General features: G+C 36.4%; 1 protein-coding gene across 3 annotated transcripts in view; it reads left to right on the top strand.

The window, feature by feature from the left end:
- Positions 1 to 18,869, top strand: part of LOC136040253 (monocarboxylate transporter 2-like) — a 375,363-nt gene that overhangs the window by 336,249 nt on the left and 20,245 nt on the right. For all 3 annotated transcript variants that reach the window (XM_065724486.1, XM_065724471.1, XM_065724480.1), the window contains 2 exons: positions 2,199 to 2,336; positions 12,218 to 12,392. In XM_065724486.1, coding sequence (XP_065580558.1) covers positions 2,199 to 2,336; positions 12,218 to 12,392 — 313 coding nt within the window. The remainder of the gene's footprint in view (positions 1 to 2,198; positions 2,337 to 12,217; positions 12,393 to 18,869) is intronic.

The following is an 18,869-nucleotide window of genomic DNA, read 5'->3' as shown; positions in this document are numbered from 1 at the left end:
CCAAACTAAATAGTTGGGTACACTAGGATTCAAACCCTTTCCCTCTCAGACAAAGGATCTTGAATCCAGCGCACCAATCCACTCGGCCAAGAATTACCTCTAATAAAGTACTATATTATCCAATATGATGTCAAAAAGTAGTGTTTTTTTTTTACTATATACCTGATTTCTACCTCTACGGGGCTTGTAATATGAGGGGCTGCTAAGTGTAACATCTTAAAACACTTCTTTAATCGAGATTAAAGATTCAGATTAATCAGTCATAAAAAGGAACTTTTAAAGCTAAAGTAATAATCACAAAAACGTTCGATTTTAAAGGACAACCTAAAGCTATTTCTTTTTCCTGTCCGTCTTCGTTATCTCCCTAATCCTGTCTTGCTGCAGCGTTAGCACACAACGTCCTTTTGCACTCCCTGCGGGGAAAGCTACAGAGCAAACTGTTCCGACGGTAACTAAATCTGAGAAACTCGCATCCGCTGGTGCACTGGCACCGCAGTATCATTAACCGATTTTATGGTGCTGGCGAAGCATCTTCCATAATGGGAAGATACATATTCCGTGATGAAGAGAGGTGCCAACCCCACTTTTCGGGCTTTAGTGAATTGGATGTGTTTTGCCACTTCATTATTTGCAAAAAGCACCTGTGCATGTGGATTTAAGAAGGACCAGATGTAAATTTCTAATCACCTCCTTTTGTTTCCCCAAACTCACTTTCTATTTGTCTATAGGCTCAAAAAGTATTAGAAAGTTTGGGCATACTATATTGGGAATTTTCACCACGTTATTTACAATAAATCATAAAAATCATAATAAAGGTACTTCAGACGGGGAAAACCTAGTGGGCGAGTTGTCGATCGCAAGGGATGAATTGGTCTCAAGCACATTGTTGTTGGTACCTTAACAAGTCTACGGGATGGTACTACTCGTGCTTCTCAGTCCCAGCCACAGCTTAGATACCAATATACAGTTATAAAAACTCGATTTATTTTTTGGACACAGTGCGCGGTAGCGATGCTAGTGGCTGGAGACAGGAAACTGTTATTGGTATCTAATTGGTAACAAGAAGCTGGTATTGGTATCTAAGCTGTCTATAAAACAAAACAAAATTGCGTTCCCGCCTATGTTGTTGCAGTACGATCTACGCGTCGGAGCGCGGGCTTGGAGGAGGCGCCAAGTTCAGAGCTCTGTACCAAAAGCTTCTCATGGGCAAGATAGGAGTTTTCATAAATGTATTGGTATCTAAGCTGTGATCCCAGCCTGTGATATATGTGCCCTTCCATCACAAGGCAATCCTTCTGCAGTTGCCTCTAATTTTATATTTTCAAATTATTGTCTGTACCTTTATCTTACCCTGCTATGAGAACTTAACTCCCAAAACCACTAAAACAGAATTTAAAGAAAATAAAAAGTAAAAAATACTATAAGATATTCTACGCTACGTGTATTTTAGACTATAGTTAAATTATTTCATTCCTTCTTTTTCACATTGTTTTTACTTACTATACTTTCTTTTGGGCTGCTCACTTTTACATGTAGGGGAGTTTTTTGGAGGAAATTTTACCTAGGGAAAATTTTCAGGGGGGGAGTCCTAAGCGTAAATTTCTGCGATGAGGATCCTTCAGGTTTTTTTAAGGGGGATCCCGTGCTTCTTAGAAGTACTCCTACTTCTTAGTTCTAACATGTTATCTATGTGCGCTTCCGTCACAAGGTAATCCTTCTAAAATCGCCACTAATTTTTATTTTCAATTTATTTTCTTTAAATTTTATCTTACCTGCAATGAGTACCTAACTCCCCAAAACACCAAAAAAGAATTAAAAGAAAATAAAATGTAAAAATAAATACTTTAAGATAATATACGCAGTGTATATTTTAGAATGTAGTTAAAATACTCCTAAATTTCTTCTTCACTTCATTATTTTTACTTACTATACTTTCTTTTGGGCTGCTAAATTTTGAATGTAGGGGGAGTTTAGAGGGGATTTTTTTTTAGGTGAATTTTCCTTAGGCAAAATTTTCTGGGGAGGGGGAGTTTTTCTTAAGGAGAAATTTCGGTAGGGGCAATTATTCAGAGTTTTTTTTTTTGGGGGGGGTACGTCTATAACTATTTACAGTTATATATATATATATATATATATATATATATATATATATATATATATATATATATATATATATATATATATATTTACTTTTTCAGGTGAAAGCAAAGGGTAAACCAAGAAATGATAAACCGCAATATTTTGACTTTTCTGTCTTAAGATACAGAAGTCTTCAGATAATTCTGCTTGCGTGTGGTGTATCTTCATTTGGAATATATACTCCTCTCTTTTACATGGTAAGTTGTTTTATTTTTTACCATACAGTTCATGGCAACAAACTGTAAGTAAGGAGTGACGCAAACTAGTAATGACCTAACTCTAAACAGTCATAGAAAACAAGTTTTAATCATGATTTGAGTGGTAGCTGCACATCAAGTATAGAAACATATCATTAAAAGAGTTTACTCTCTAGGATGGTTTTAAATATATTATTAAATAAGAAGAACAAGTTTTTAAACTGAAAGTAAGGTGCGATATTAAAACTTCAAACGAACAAAAATTGCTCCATATTTGAAAGGGGTTGTCCCATCTTCAACGCCTCGCACTTTACGCTAAAGTTTTTATTGTTTTTAAAAAGTATAGTTGTGATAATGTGTCAAACTCTAGAGTAAAGACCGAGGCGTTGAGGAGGGGACATCTTTTCGTTTTTATGGCACTTGGTATTAACCAAGTGACATATAGCAGTCGCCAATTCTGTCGGTCTGTCTGTCTGTCTGTCGGTCTGTCGGTCTGTCGGTCTGTCTGTCTGTCCCGGTTTTGCTACTTTAGGCACTTCCAGGTAAGCTAGGACGATGAAATTTGGCAAGCGTATCAGGGACCGGACCAGATTAAATTAGAAATAGTCGTTTTCCCGATTTGACCATCTGGGGGGGAGTGGGGGCCCGGTTAATTCGCAAAAAATAGAAAAAATGAAGTATTTTTAACTTATCAGCGGGTATTTGGATCTTAATGAAATTTGATGTTTGGAATGATATTGTGTCTTAGAGCTCTTATTTTTAATCCCGACCGGATCTGATGACATTGGGGGGAGTTGGAGGGGGAAAACCTAAAGTCCCGGTTTTGCTACTTTAGGCACTTCCAGGTAAGCTAGGACGATGAAATTTGGCAAGCGTATCAGGGACCGGACCAGATTAAATTAGAAATAGTCGTTTTCCCGATTTGACCATCTGGGGGGGGGGGAGAAGGGGCCGGTTAATTCGGAAAAATAGAAAAAATGAAGTATTTTTAACTTATGAGCGGGTGATTGGATCTTAATGAAATTTGATGTTTGGAATGATATTGTGTCTCAGAGCTCTTATTTTAAATCCCGACTGGGTCTGATGACATTGGGGGGAGTTGGGGGGGGGAAACCTAAAATCTTGGAAAACACTTAGAGTAGAGGGATCGGGATGAAACTTGATGGGAAAAATAAGCGCAAGTCCCAGATACATGATTGACATAATCGGAACTTATTTGCTCTCTTTGGGGTAGTTGGGAGGGGGGGAGTAAGTCTTAAAAATTAGAAAAATGAGGTATTTTCAACTTACGAACGGGTGATCGGATCTCAATGAAATTTGATGTTTAGAAGGATATCGTGTCTTAGAGCTCTTATTTTAAATCCCGACCGGATCTGGTGATGGGGGCGGGGAGTTGGGAGGGGGAAACCTAAAACTTGGAAAACACTTAGAGTGGAGGGATCGGGATGAAACATGGTGGGAAAAATAAACATAAGTCCTAGATAGATGATTGACATAAACGGAACGGATCCGCTCTCTTTGGGTAGTTGGGGGGGGGGGGGTTAATTCTGAAAAATTAGAAAAAATGAGGTATTTTTAACTTACGAATGGGTGATTGGATCTCCATGAAATTTGATTTTTAGAAGGATATCGTGGCTCAAAGCTCTTATTTTAAATCCTGACCGGATCTGGTGACATTGGGGGAAGTTTGGGGTGGGGAGACCTAAAATGATGGGAAACCCTTATATTGGAAGGATTGGGATGAAACTTGGTTGGAAAAATAAGCAAAAGTCTTGCATACGTAATTTACATAATTGGAATGGATCCGCTCAATTGCGGGGGGGGGGGGGGTAATTCTGAAAAATAAGAAAAATAACGTATTTTTAACTTACGAAGGAGTGATCGGATCTTCATGAAACTTCATATTTAGAAGGACCTCGTAACTCTGATATCTTATTTTAAATCTCAACCGTATCAAACGTAATTGGGGGGGGGGCAGTTGGGGGGACCGGAAATCTTAGAAAATACTTAAAGCGGTGAGATCAGGATGAAACTGGATGGGAAGAATAGAAACCTGTCTAAGATACGTGACTGACATAACTGGACCGGATCTGCTCTCTTTGGTGGAATTGGGAGGGGGGAGGTAATTTTGAAAATTGAGGTATTTGTAACTTACGAAAGGGTGACCAGATCTTAATGAAATTTGATATTTAGAAGGATCTTGTGCTATAAAGTTTAACTTTAGGTTCTGACCTTCTCACAAGTGCCAAATGAGCTCTTGGCTCTTGGCTCTTCCGACCTCGTCCAAATGAGCTCTTGGCTCTTCCGACCTCGTACCATATGAGCTCTCGGCTCTTCCGACCTCGTCACAAGTGCCATATGAGCTCTTAGCTCTTGTTAAATTTTAATGTCGCTCCTTACTTTCAGTAAAAAATTGTTTATATTTAATTTCTTAATGTTTTTCAACTAATGCATGTTCGGATTTGGCTCACCATGTATGAAAAATTAACACGAAATTTGCATATTATTTTTTTCAAATTTATTTCGTAAATGAAGGGTTGTCTCCTCCTCAATACCTCGCTCTTTACGCTAAAGCTGTTAGCACTTTTAAAAAAGCTTCCCATTCTAATTAAATGGTCCCCACGTTTCAGTTGCTGCTCTTGGAAAATTGGGACAAACAGTCAAACTTTAGTTTAAAGAGCAAGGTATTGAGGAGGGGGCAGCCCGTCTTTTATGGAGTAATTTCTGTTCGTTTTTCAAATAGTGCCGGTAAATGTGGCTCACCATCTATGAAATATATACCTCCCCCTCACAAATAACTCCTCCATGGAATTTTATCCAACATAAAGTGCCCCCCTCCGTCAAATTCAACCCAGACAGTTCCATACTCGCTGAGAATCCCCCTCCCTGTAAAATTACTTATGGACGATTCAGTCTGAAAATTTTTCTTAGCGTCCTTTCGTTTGAATAAGACTTTAATTTTTAATCAGTTTCTCGATCACTCCAGAAATGTCCCCTTCCGTGAAAATTATTTCCCGGAAAATAAAACACGCGGAAAATAGCCTCCGGATAATTCCTCCTGATTATCTTTAAATTGAAAATTTGCCAAAAAGAATGTAAAACATTTAAAAAAAAATAATATAATGTCAAATCCCCCCAGTGTAACATTTCCCCTCTCTCCAAGGAAGGTTTCTCTCCCCAAGGAAGATTCTCCCGTTAGAAGAATAGTGAGACCTCTCTGCTTCTGACTGGGCAGATAGGGGGTAAATTATCAAAGCTACTAGTCTCTCAAGACGTTATTACGCACACCTGCGTCTGACACAATACTACAGCGCACGTGTTTAGTAAACCTACGTAATAGGTTTTGCATGTTACGTCACAAAGAATGTTTCCTAAGCGATGTGGGTGTGTGTTTTTCAAAATAACCTAAGAATGTGGGGGAAACCCTTAAGGAGCCCGCTAAATCAGGTTTTCTTTGATTGTTGCGTAACAGGGGTTTGGGTGTTGCCTAATAGAGAGTGCTTTCTTCTGGATGAAAACGTCATCTAATAGTTTCTTTAAAAAATTAAATAAAAAACAAGTTTTTTTTTAACTGAAAGTAAGGAGCGACATTAAAAGTTAAAGCGAACAGAAATTACTCCGTATATGAAAAGGGTTTTTCCTCTTCTACACCCCCCTCTTTACTCTAAAGTTTGACTCTTTCTCTTAATTCTACCTTTTAAAACTCTAAAAAATGGATACTAATTTTCTATGATTTGGTTTGGTTTGTCTATGTCTATAGTCTATGGTTTGGTCTGGATTTCCTGGGCTGACCGGAATTTTTATGAATTCGTGTGTATTTCTATGCAATGCTTATGATTTGCAAGAATTCGTTCGAATTTTGTATGCATTAGCTATGATTTCTAAGGGGTTGTTCTAAATTTCTACATGTTGATCTCTTGTTTATTTGGGGGTGATCTTGATTTCTATGATTTGTTCTGGATTTCAATACCTTAGTCTCTTGATTTCTATGGTTTGGATTGTGTTTCTAATATTGATCGCTTGATTTTTGTGAGGGCCTGGATTTCTATGAGTTGTTTATAATGTCTATGGGGTTGCTCTAGATTTCTACATATTGACTGATTAATTTTTTTCGATTTTGTCTTGATTTTTAGAAGTTGACCTTGATTTCTTTGGTTTGTTCTTAGTTTTTATGAATTCATCTGGATTTCGAGGGTCTGGTCATAATTTTTATGCATGGATCTTGATTTTTAAGGATTGTTCTTGATTTCTATATGTTGATCGGACAAATATTGCGAGCTCGTCTGGATTTCTATGCATGGGTCATAATTTTTGTGGGATTGCTAGATTTCTAGATTTCTGCATATTGACCTCTTGATATCTTCAGTTTGGTCTTGATTTTTATGAATCCGTCGGGATTTCTATGTATAGGTCATAATTCTTAGAGATTGGTCATGATTTCTTAAAGCTTGATCTCGAATTTCATGGTTTTATCCAGATTTTGACACTTTTTTATGGCACTTCTTATTTACAAAGTGACATATAACGATCACAATTTCTGTCGGTCTGTCGGTCCCGATTCTGCTAGTTTGGGCACTTCAAGACAAGCTAGGACGATGAGCTTTGGCATGCGTATTAGGGACCAGACTAGATAAAATTAAAATAGGCATTTCCCCGATTCCACCATCGGGGGGGGGGAGTGGGGGACGGTTAATTCGGAAAAATTAGAAAAATGAGGTATTTTTAACTTACAAGCGGGCAATTGGATCTTATTAAAGTTTAACATTTAGAAGAATATCTTGTCTCAAAGTTCTCATTTTAAATTCTGACCCGATCTGGTGACAGTGGGGGGGGGGGTTGGAGGGGGAAACCTGAAATCTTGGAAAATGCTTAGAGTGACGAGATCGGGTTGAATTGTGGCGGGAAAATAAGCAAAAGTACTAGATACGTTATTGACAGAACCGGAACGCATCTGCTCTCTTTGGGGGAGTAGGGGGCTTCGTTCAGAAAAATTAGAACAAATGAGTTATTTTTAACTTACGAACGAGTGATCGGACCTTATGAAATTTAAAATTTAGAAATTTTTAGAAATCCTCGTAACTCAGACCTCTTATTTTAAGTCCCAACCAGAACCCAGAACCAGTAATTGGGGGAGTTAGGGCGAGACCGGAAACCTTGAAAACGCTTAGAGTGAAGAGAATCGAGATGAAACTTGATGGGAAGGATAAGCACAAATCCTAGATACGTTATTGCATAACTGGACCGAATTCACTCTCTTTGGGATAGTTGGACGGGGGGCCTAATTCGGTAATTCGGAGAAATTAGAAAAAATGACGTAGTTTTAACTTACGAACGGCAGATTGGATCCTAAGGAAATTTGGTATTTAGAAATAACCTCGTGTCTCAGTGCTCTTATTTCAAATTTTGACCGGATCGAGTGACATTGGGGGGAGTTGGTGGAGGAAACCGGAAATCTAGGAAAACGCTTAGAGTGGAGAGATCGTGATGATACTTGGTTGGAAGAATAAGCACAAGTCTTAGATACGTGATTGACTTACGAACGACCGATCAGATCTTAAAAAATTTGATATTTAGAAGGACCTCGTGTCTCAGAGCTCTTATCTTAAATCCCAACCGGATCCGGTGACATTGGGGAGAATTAGAGGGGGAAACAAGAAATCTTGGAAAACGCTGAAAGTGTAGAGATCGGGATGAAACTTGGTGGGAAGAATAAGCACATGTCCAGATACGTTATTGACATAACCAGTCTGGATCCGCTCTTTTTGGGGGAGTTGGGGGGATTTGCTAGTTCAAGCACTTCCAGGTAAGCTAGTAAGATGAAAGTTGGCTGGCGTATCAGGCACCAGACTAGGTTAATTTAGAAATAGTCTCTTCCCCAATTTGACCATCTGTGAGGGGACGAGCGAACAAGATAGTTGAGACTAATTTTATTTGCTGATAAAAAAAATGATTTTTCTACTTAAGTATGGCTTGTGGTCTAGTGGTATGATTCTCGTTTAGGGTGCGAGAGGTTTCAGGTTCGAATACCGGACCGCCCCAACTTTTACATAAAAAAACATCAAAAACTAGATACGTGATCATTATAGCGATTGCTAAAAGTGGGTGGCGTATCAGGGACCCGACCAGATTAAATTAGAAATAGTCGCTTCCCCGACTTGACCATCTAGGGGGGAGTGGAAGGACGGTTAATTCGGAAAAATAAGAGAAAATGAGGTATCCTTTACTTGCTCATGGGTTATCGGATCTTAATGAAATTTGATATTTAGAAGGATCTCGACTCAGAGATCTTATTTTGAATCCCGACCGGATCTGGTGACATTGTGGGGGGTTGGAGGGGGAAACTGGAAATCTTGGAAAACGCTTAGAGTGGAGAGATCGTAATGAAACTTGATGGGAACAAGCTCTTGTGTCTTGGCTCTTCCGACCTCGTCACAAGTACCATATGAGCTCTTGGCGCTTGTTCTTGATATCTGCAGTTCGGTCTTGATTTCTAATTTTTCGAATAGGTCTTAAGGATTGTTCTCGATTTCTAATTTTTGTGAGTTCGTCTGGATTTCTATGTGTTGGTCACGATTTCTATGGAGTTGCTCTAGATTCCTGGATATTTATTGCTTGATTTCTTCTGTTTGGTCTTGATTTTAGAGGTTGGCCCTGATTTGTTCGGTTTGGTCTTCATTTTTATGAATCCATCTAGGTTTCTATTGTCTGGTCATGATTTTTAAGTATTCTTTTAGATGTTGCCTTCTTTCCTTTTGATTGATGTTGATTTTAGAGGTTGACTTTGATTTCTTAAGTTTGGTTTTGGTTTTTACCGTTTGGTCTGGTTGTCTATGCCCCGGTTATGATTTCTACAGTTTGGTCTTGATTTATATGTATTGGTTTTAATTTCTTAGGATTGTTCTGCATTTCTACATATTGATCTCTTGATTGCTTCGGGTTGGTCTTGATGCTTATGGTTTGGTCTGGTTGTCTATGGCTGACCCTGCTTCGTATGAACTCATGTAGATTTCTATGCATTGGTTATGATTTCTATGTACTGGTCTTGATTTTAGAAGCTGCCCTCGACTTTGACAGTTTGGACTTGGTTTCTATGAGTTTGCCTGAATTTCTACAGCTAGGTCTTGATGTCTACGGTTTGGTCCAGGTTTCTAAATGTTGTGGTAATAAGGAAAAGGGTTATTCAAGAAAATTATTCATTTTAACAATAAAATTGGATTTTCTTTTTATAAAATAACTGGTAACAAGGAGAAGGAGGGATGTGAACTGCCATGGAACATGGCAATCTAGGAATGAAATGACAAGTTCTCGGTGTTCGAGTAAAAACAATGGTGATTTTTAAAATATTTTTTTAGGGGGAAAGGTTGAAAAACCCTTAGGTGTGATAATATGCCCGCAGAGGGTGTTATTGGGGGGTGTCACATTGTGCTAGAAGAAATGCTAATAATTTTTTTTTTATCAAGTTTAAAGGATTGATTCTTGTGTAAACGAATATTTTTGCATAAAAATGCTCGAAAAGTGTCATATGTGTGATAATGCATACTATAGCGTGTCTTTTGTCAGCCATTGCGTGTCACAGGCTTGAAATTTTATGGAACAATACAAACTAGCAATGAAATGGCAAGTTTTCGCTGTTCAAATAAATATAATGGTCATTTTTAGTTTATAAGTTTATTTTTGAGCGATAAAGGTTGAAAAACCCTTAGGTGTGATAATCTGCTTGAGAAGAGTGTCGTTTTCCATTTGTAGTTTGTCAAAGTGGCGTGCATTGTCATGGGGGGCATCATTTTTGGCGGTGGTTTGCTAAAACATGATACAGTAGATTGGACCCGTGATTTTTAACAGGAAATTACATGGGAAATGTCTTAGGAATGATGAGTGGCTTAGGTGCTAGAAGGTGCCAGAAGGTGTGTCAAATTGTGACTTGGTATCGTGAATTGAGATGGTGCATCACGTTGTGTTTTGGCTTGTGGTAACATGAACCATTGGATTTAAATCATATTTTTAACAAGAAAAAATCTGGAAAATGTCTTAGGAAGGATGAGTGGGGGTGCCAGAAGGTTTCAAATGGTCAATCTTAGTGTGCAATAGTGGCGTCAATCGAGATGGTGTATTACTGAGGGTTGGCTTGTGAAAACATGAAGTATTGGATTTAATGCATGATTTTTAACGAGAAAATATGTGAAAAATGTCGAGGAGCGGGTACCAGGAGGATAGTCATACTGTGACATGGAGGTTTGAATTGACATGGTGCATGACGGAGGGGTAGCTTGCGAAAAAACATGAATCATTGGATTTAAATCATATTTTTAGTCATGAAAATTTCTGGTAAATATTGCTTGAAGTTTCCCCCTATTTCAAAAATCAGCCAAATTTTTTTAGACTTTTAACTTTTGATGGGTAACACTAAAATTAATGAATATTATATATTTGGAATCAGTGTGATAAGCTGATTCTTTTGATGTATCTATTGATGTTAAAATTCCCTGCTTTAGAGTTTTTGATTACTTTTTTGATTACTATTGAGAAGAGTCGCTCATTCATATTGTTATATTCTTGTTAGGATATGGTGGCATAGGTGTCTTCAGTAGAATCAAAGTGTTCCAATCATTATTTATTGATAAATGGCTAATTATCGTCTCTTACTTCATCGGCATTTCTTGATAAGTTGAACAAGACAACTTCAGATCTATCTTCAAATTTCATAGCAGTGAAGAGTTTTAATGCAAAATTCACTTATCTTGTGTAAATCATTGTACAGATGTACAAAGACATTGAACGTAAATTTCACGTAAAAAACTTCAGGATTGGACATTATTTACGGTTTCAGCAATTTCTTTAGAAAACAAATTCGAATTCATTTTTATAAATGACCTCAAAAGGCATTGATTTAAAAGTAAGGAGCAGCATTAAAAGTTCAAACGAACAGAAACAATTGTGCATACGAGGGGGCTCCTTCTGAGTACCTTGCTGTTTACGGTAAAGTTTTTGTTAGTCCTAGTTCCTTAAGAGCAAATTCTCAAGCACAAGAACTGTTGAATTAAAATAAAAAGTGCTTATAAAACCCTTTAAAATTTCGAGTGAAGGCCAGGGATAGAGGAGGGGGTAGCTCTCGTCATATACGGAAAAATATCTGGTCGTTTGAATTTTAATGCTGCTCCCTACTTTCAGTGGAATTTTTTTTTTTTTTTTTTATTTAATGTCTTTAGAAGACATGCCCGCAGGCAAAAAAGCGCAAACAATCATTTTTTGTGCAAAAATGTCGGTAAATAACTGTGAAGATCGGAGATATCTAATTCGAGAATATGATGCGCTATAGATGGGAAATCTTTGAGAAAATTAAGAAATTAGCAAAGAGCGTATATTAATGAAAAACAAAAAGACGAAAAAAGGAGAACACAGCACTGCTTCCCATGCGAAAAAGTGATTACTCTACTTACTCTAGATAAGGACTATAATTCTCCTATGTGAGGTTTTCGGCTACGGTGACTCCAGTGGTGCAGTTTTTATTTCAATCCGAAACTATTCTTGTAGGATTTAAGTCAGTCTGCTGAAAATAACATGAATCTGTTTTACAATAAACTTTGATCATTAAGAGTAAATCGAAAATATAGTTAATATTCTTGAATCAGATTCAAGTTGCGTTTCTTCCTCACTTATTTTTTTTTTGTTTTCAGATCGTGTTTTAAGTGTTCGGGTACAAAGGGCTAGAAATCGTTCTCTACTGGGTTATGCCTGACGCCGCAACAATAATAAAGTAAACTCACAAAATTGTGAAATATTAAATTTCCATCAAAATGAAGTGATCCATTTTTAATCTGCGACATAGCTAGTTGAATAAAGCTTTTGTTTAGTAGATACATAATCTCCCTTTAACTTTTTAGGGTCTTCAGGGAGAAGATGAAGGAATCGAGGAAGGCAATATTCTTCTCGTGCAGACGTTTTTTGGATTAGCGATCTCACTGGGTGCTGTAATCACGGGGCTTGTTGTCGTAAGGCCATCATCTCATTGCACAATATCGCTTCAATACCTCTGCCAGGTGACGTTATTGGGTATTGGTAAGGCTTTTGGTATTGTTAAAAAAAATCGCTAGACTTTTTTTTTTTCAAAGCTCTTTTCAAAAACTATTGCTTAACATGAGCAGTAGCTCGATCTTTACTGTTGAGGCAAAATATTCCCAGGTGAATTTCCGTCTTACTGGAAGATATATCGCGCCTTGTTGATTGTGCAGGTGGAATATCTTTCATTTTTGTATTTTAATAACCATAGTCTCATGCCCATTAAATTAACACTATATATTAAACATTTTAACATCATAAGCAACGGCCTATAGAAAACAATATGGAAGAAATACATCGAGTTAAGCAGTATTTTACTATGTTTTCTTTGTGATATCAGGAAGATCTTATAAAAACCACACATATATGAGCAGTAGCTTTTAAATGAGTCACTAAGCATTTTTAAGATTTTTCAGTCGCCTACCAGCCATGGAGAAAAAAAACACAGACAAAAAGAAGGCGCGTCACTGCCATCCATGCAAAGAAGCTGCTTATTTTGTTTTTTAGTTTTTTTCACGATTAGGAGCTCAAAGCTTACATTTTAGGGTATTTACCATCGTGATTCTTGCAATGCATTTCCTTGTTGTTGTTGTTGTTTTGTTTTTTTTCATTTTAATACGTCACCATTTCTGAGGAGTTCTAAATTCTTTTTCAAAATTCTTGAAAAAAAATTGCAGTAAACTTTACTATTAAGATTAACGTGCATAATATTTGAGGTGTGGATGCAAAAGGGAGGTCTTGGGGCCATGACTCCCTCTCTCCGAAGTCCAAAATCTGTCTCAAGTTTCTGGGCAATTTTTATTCAAATTATCAAATAAATTGTTTTCTTTTATTATTTGCCCCCACAGTGTTTTCTGGTTATTGCCCCTCCAAAAGAATAAATAATAAATCCTTTAAAGAATAAATCCTTGCCTATTTATCCGAAACAGTTATCATTCCTAAAACAACTTTAAATGAGATATTTGTCTCAGTAGGCAATTTTTTTATGCCATGTATTTAAACTTCCGGTTGCTGTAGGCTGTAGTGCATTCTTGTCCTGTGGTGGCGCAGTGGGTTTGACCTTAGCTTGGTAATACGGGACCCAGAGATCGAATCATGCTGCAGCAATGCACTGCAGGGCCGACGCAGGGACCTTAGTAGTCAAGAAGCGTCGTTAATCTGATACAATAGTTCATTCTTTACTAGCTGCTGTAGCCATGGTTTGTGATAAAATGAAATAGTGCTTTGGGGTTGAGGATGGGTAAAAATAGATCTAAAAATATCAAATATTTGCATGTAAACCCTGACTCGTTTTAGTAACACTGGTGATTTATTCAACGATGATAAAAACGACGATACTTTCTATATTGACGAAACGTCTCGGATGACATAAACAGAATATGAAAATGTTTACATTAAAAAAGAAATAGCAAAACTAAATGATTACTCTTGGTCCAAAGACGGTAAAAAATACAAGACTTCTTAGCATGACAGAAAAAGAAAGTGACAGTTTTCCCAGTGATATTTTTTTATCACATATTTTATAAAACAAAAATCAGTGATACGTAAAACAATGACAAACCATTTCATCAAAGGCTCTCTGCACAGCCTTGAACATTTTGTCTTAAAAATTTAAGGGTTCATTATTAACGCTTCAAATATCTATGAAAAAATCAATTATTAATTACTTAGTCTTCCCATTCGAATGGTACATAAGATGACAACAGTACCTCTTCATGACGACTTTTCCATTGCTAGAGAACAAAAATTTTCCATTGGCGTTCTGAACATCGTATCACTCATCTCCTGATATCGGCTTATTGTAGTCTTTGGTCGTCCGCTCCTTGTGAATCTGAGAGCGATCCGGCAGTGCAAATCGTAAGGTTGTGAATCTTCGCCTATGTGTACCATGTAGCCCCAGTAGTGTCATTGTGCACTTTCGATTTAGTAGGCCACAAAATGTGGGTTATTTTTTATTTTTATGTTCGTTTACTTTCTTTTTTTTGTGGCTGATAGCGTTCGTAAGGTTGTCGGTCAAATTTATTCCAAGGATGTACCTAAGACATTTATTCTCAAACCCTTGGATTTCAATATTAAAAGTCTCGAGCTTCAATTTCATAGAGAAGACTGTATTTTTTCACGAATGTTTTGTTAAAAGTGCTTTCTTTGTGTATAATATATGTGGTAATTTCCCGTGCGAGCTTCCCATCCGTTTTGAAGAGGTTCCTAAGGTACTTTAATTATTCAATCGCCTGGACCACATCAGTTCTGTCTTGGAGTTAAAAGTGGGGGTGACGGCAGTTTTTCACTTTCTTTCGCTTGGTTTTTAACTTCAGTGTACTGATTGACAGATAAGCTGGTTCTGCTTTCTTTGATAGCTTAAATTAAAGAGTTCCTTCTTTCAGATGAAGCAAGAGGGCTATGTCACCATAACAATCACTATCACTCAGGATTTTGCTCTATTTCAGTTTGATTCCACATGAGAAGTTGAACATTTGAGTGATCTAGTCTTTGAGGATAGCAAACACAAATGACGATAGAACAGACCCTTGGGTTACACCAGTATTTACATTGCAAAATCAATAAAATCCCAATTATCTGTCCTTCCGGCCAATAAATGGTTTCGTACTATTCAACAATCATATGCACAATCTTGTAGTTATTTTACCTTTGTAATTAGGCTGCTACACTCTCAATTTCTGTCATGTTTGCAGCTGTGACTATAACCTAGTAAAAGTGGACCACGACCAACAGTAATTCAAAGTTATAAGGGCATTTTCAAAAGAAATGCTGAGTGAGGAAATAGCCGTCCGGAGCTGATTCAGGAAAGATAACTGTTTTTTCGGCTAATCTTAATAGTAAATTACGAGAATTCCAAAAAGGTCACTAAGCCCCTTACTAATAGTGTTGGATGGAAATAAAAACGGTACCTAAAATCACCATGGTCGAAAACTTTATATATGAGAAAAACTGTCCGCCATCTCGAGCCGAAAGAAAAATCACTTTTTCACATTGAAAGTACTGATGTATTTCCTTTTCTTTTCTATTTTTTTCATTATTATCACTGAACCAGTGTCCATTGAATCTTCATAGGAGGTTCATTTGAAAGTAAATTGCCATATCTGAGTTATTTTTAGTAGCAAAAGCTATCGTGCCACAGACAAACAAACATATTTTTTGTTAAAAGAAAGCCAAAATGACATAGAATAGAAATTTTCAAGGAGCGATCAATTTTTTATGGTCAATAGCCATTGAGAGGGGGTTTTGGCCCTCCCCCCCATCTAGATGGATAATCCATAACAAAGAGGTTTGTTCTGCCATTTTATGCTATAAATCGTTAGCACTAACATTGTCAAAATGACTGGGACGCAAATTCTGAAAGAGTCAATTTGATTTTTACGGTTTAAACCCTCAACAGTAAGTTTTGAGCTCACAATCCTTAAAAAAAAAAAATCTGAATAATTTTACAGTGCTCCCTTCAAACGTCTCTCTGTCCTTATTTTTATAGTTCAGCAATTACTTAAAAAACATTTCGCTAAAGCCAACTATCTGTGAACAACAATAAAGATCAACGAAATTGCGTATATTTTTGCAAATTAAAGTCTTACAAAAATTAACAGTTGCGAAGTATTCGTAGGTAGCCTGTATATCCGTATCGGTGTCTTTGGTAGTCTACTTGCATCTCTGGGGTACGACGTCATCTTTTAGTGACTCCGTTGCCTCATTCTTAGGCCACCCTAGCCAAGTGAATGGCATATTGGAGTTTCAATCTGTGTTCTATGGGGGCGAAGTCCTGGTTTAGTAAATTCTTTGACTTAGATGGGAGTCATTGGTGTGACTCGTTAGATCAATCGCCCTTACACACAGAGGCCAAAAACCAAACGTGTATTTCACTTTTAGTATGTCATTCTTTGAATCTCGTCAAGTTAATTGAAATTTTATCATTAACTTGTTTTCTGAGTGGTTCGTGTATTATAAATTACCCCAAAAAATGGTTGACTTATCACAGTTTGAATGCTGCAAAACAATGTTCAAATTTAAGTAAATTTAGTGAAAAGTGATAGCTCCAACGATTTTTTAATTCAATTCTTCTAAAATTTTTAGTCCAAGAAGCAAAAATAAGAAATTATACTTTCATATGAGGAGTTCAAAATTCTTTGCAGCACCGCAAGAGAAAAATTGCAGTAAATACATAGATTCTCGTATATTATATTAGCTACATATTTAAAATTCTTTTAGTATCCTTCAATTTTCTAAAATCTATATGTATTTCATATAGGACAACATTCGAAAATCCATTGAATTTTCTATCAGCAACTCCTCGATGACACTGAGGATAATATATCGCTTGGACTTTTTGTGTTACAAAATTCAAGTTTTTCAGTGGAACTTTGAGATAGCTGTTAAGTAAAACATACATTTAAATCCCTGGTTAAATAAAAGCCCAAGTTGAGTTCTTTAATTTCTTTGTTTAAGTTTGACAAATAGATGTTTGCAAGACTTCTTGTGTATATTTCTAAAGCCTAACAAGAAAGTCAGGCAACATTGTACAGGCCTAATTCCCGAAGTTAGTAATCTCAACCTAATCTCAACGTTTTCTTTAATGTGCTGCTGAGATAAACTGGTGAAATAGTTCTCTATCGCAGTGCGAGAGTATGTTTTTATGTTAAACTCCTCAGAGAAATGAGATTTACCAATTTTTGACGTTACATTTTTCTTTTTACCATGAAAAGGGCTTAAGAGCTGAAAAAATGGATTCAAGTCAATTTTGCCTTTCGTATTAAACTTTCGGTTTAGACTGTCTGAAATACTTACACAGATGATAATGTGATTTAAAGCTCCGTAACAAAAAAAAAGTTAACGGGTACGTAGGAAAAGTTTTCATCCCTTATTCAATACAACATATAAAATGCATTTAATTAAATTCAAATTCTCAATTCAAACATTTTTGTTAACATAAACACAACTCAATAACTCGCACTAAAGCCAAAAATTCTTGAAAAAGCACCACATCTGATAACATTCAAATGAAAAAAAGAGGTAACGATAATAGTAATGAAGTAACGAAAAAGAGGTAAGGAATAGAAAAAATAATGACAAAAAAGACTAGTCTAACCACAAAACAATAAACTTCAAAAATATAGAAAATACAAATAAAATGAAAAAAAATGAAATGGAAATCAAAATATAAAAAAATACCTTCAGTCAAAAGTTTAACGTTACCGAATTACTGGAAATAAATTTCTAATATGATTTTTAGGTTGCAGTACATTTATAGCTCGGCAAACAGAATCTGGAAATAGATTTCAAACTGTTATGTCTATTTGTCTTGTCACATGACTCGCTCTGGTTGTGTTCTGTGGCTGAGATGTAAGACTAGCAACACTCATTGTTAAATAATCATGATAAAACAACTTTAAAAATATTAACAAAACCTCATGCAAGGATATTCAAGCACCAGACTAAAAATGCTCCTGTTTCAAAATCTCTCATAGTCAGGAATAATGCAATAAAAGCAGAAATTAATAAGGTATAAAATGTAGAAGACAGTTCAAAACTACAAGATATTTCACTAGCTTATATGCTTTTTCAACCCAAGTTCTGATCAATAATGAATCTCAAGCATCACATCTTTTCAACTTGTGTGCGCAATAGGTCATTACACAGAACGATGCCAGAAATTTGGAAGTTGCACCAGATCTTGTAAGCGTCATAAAACTGGTTTTGATTCATTGACGCTGTTGTAGGTTTAACAGAAACCTAGACCTGAGCCCTGAAAACGAACGCACTTTATGGAAAATAAAGAGAAGATCTTTTATCTAAAGTGGCACATAACTTTCTTTTGCTCAAATAATATTTAGAGCAATTAAAATAATATCACTTTTCATGCCTAAGAAGTTTAGACTTTCGAATAAATACTAAAATCAACTGTGTCAAATGCCTTTCTAAAATAAATAATACACCGATTCTGAGAAACTTTTTTCTTTGACTTTCTCATGTTAACTTGCTTCAGTTGACGTACCAGGACTTTACTCTTTCAGTCCTTTTACTTGATTTCATAGTTCAAATTTAGTACAAATGGAAGATCTTTGAAAGCTAAACTTATCATACCTGATCAACCTGCTTCATTTAACGTTATCAGAGAGACGATAACTTGTTCGATAAGTGTTTCTGAATGATCCTGCTTCTTGTCAGTATACTCACTGTCTGGTACAAATCCCTTGCCATCGTCGGGCTTAAGAAATTTAAAGTTTGATGAAACCATCCAAGCTCTGTAACAAATTATATTCAATAAGTTGAATATATTCATAGCTAAGGGCATAGGAATTGTGCTTAAGGAGTTTCAATATTGCCTCTAGCAATCAGCAAAATCAGCTGATCGTATTAAAAAAAATTCTGTTTGCAAAAAAATTATTTCGTGACAATGGAATTACACCTTTGATGCAATCACAGCTTATCTATATTTCTTCATTCCTTTTTAACCTAAACTTTTAGCTA

This window comes from Artemia franciscana, chromosome 2 (genome assembly GCF_032884065.1).
Source record: "Artemia franciscana chromosome 2, ASM3288406v1, whole genome shotgun sequence".
Classification (NCBI taxonomy): Eukaryota; Metazoa; Arthropoda; class Branchiopoda; order Anostraca; family Artemiidae; genus Artemia; species Artemia franciscana.
The sequence above is the reverse complement of the archived record's forward strand: the minus strand, read 5'-3'. Positions and strand labels throughout refer to the sequence as shown.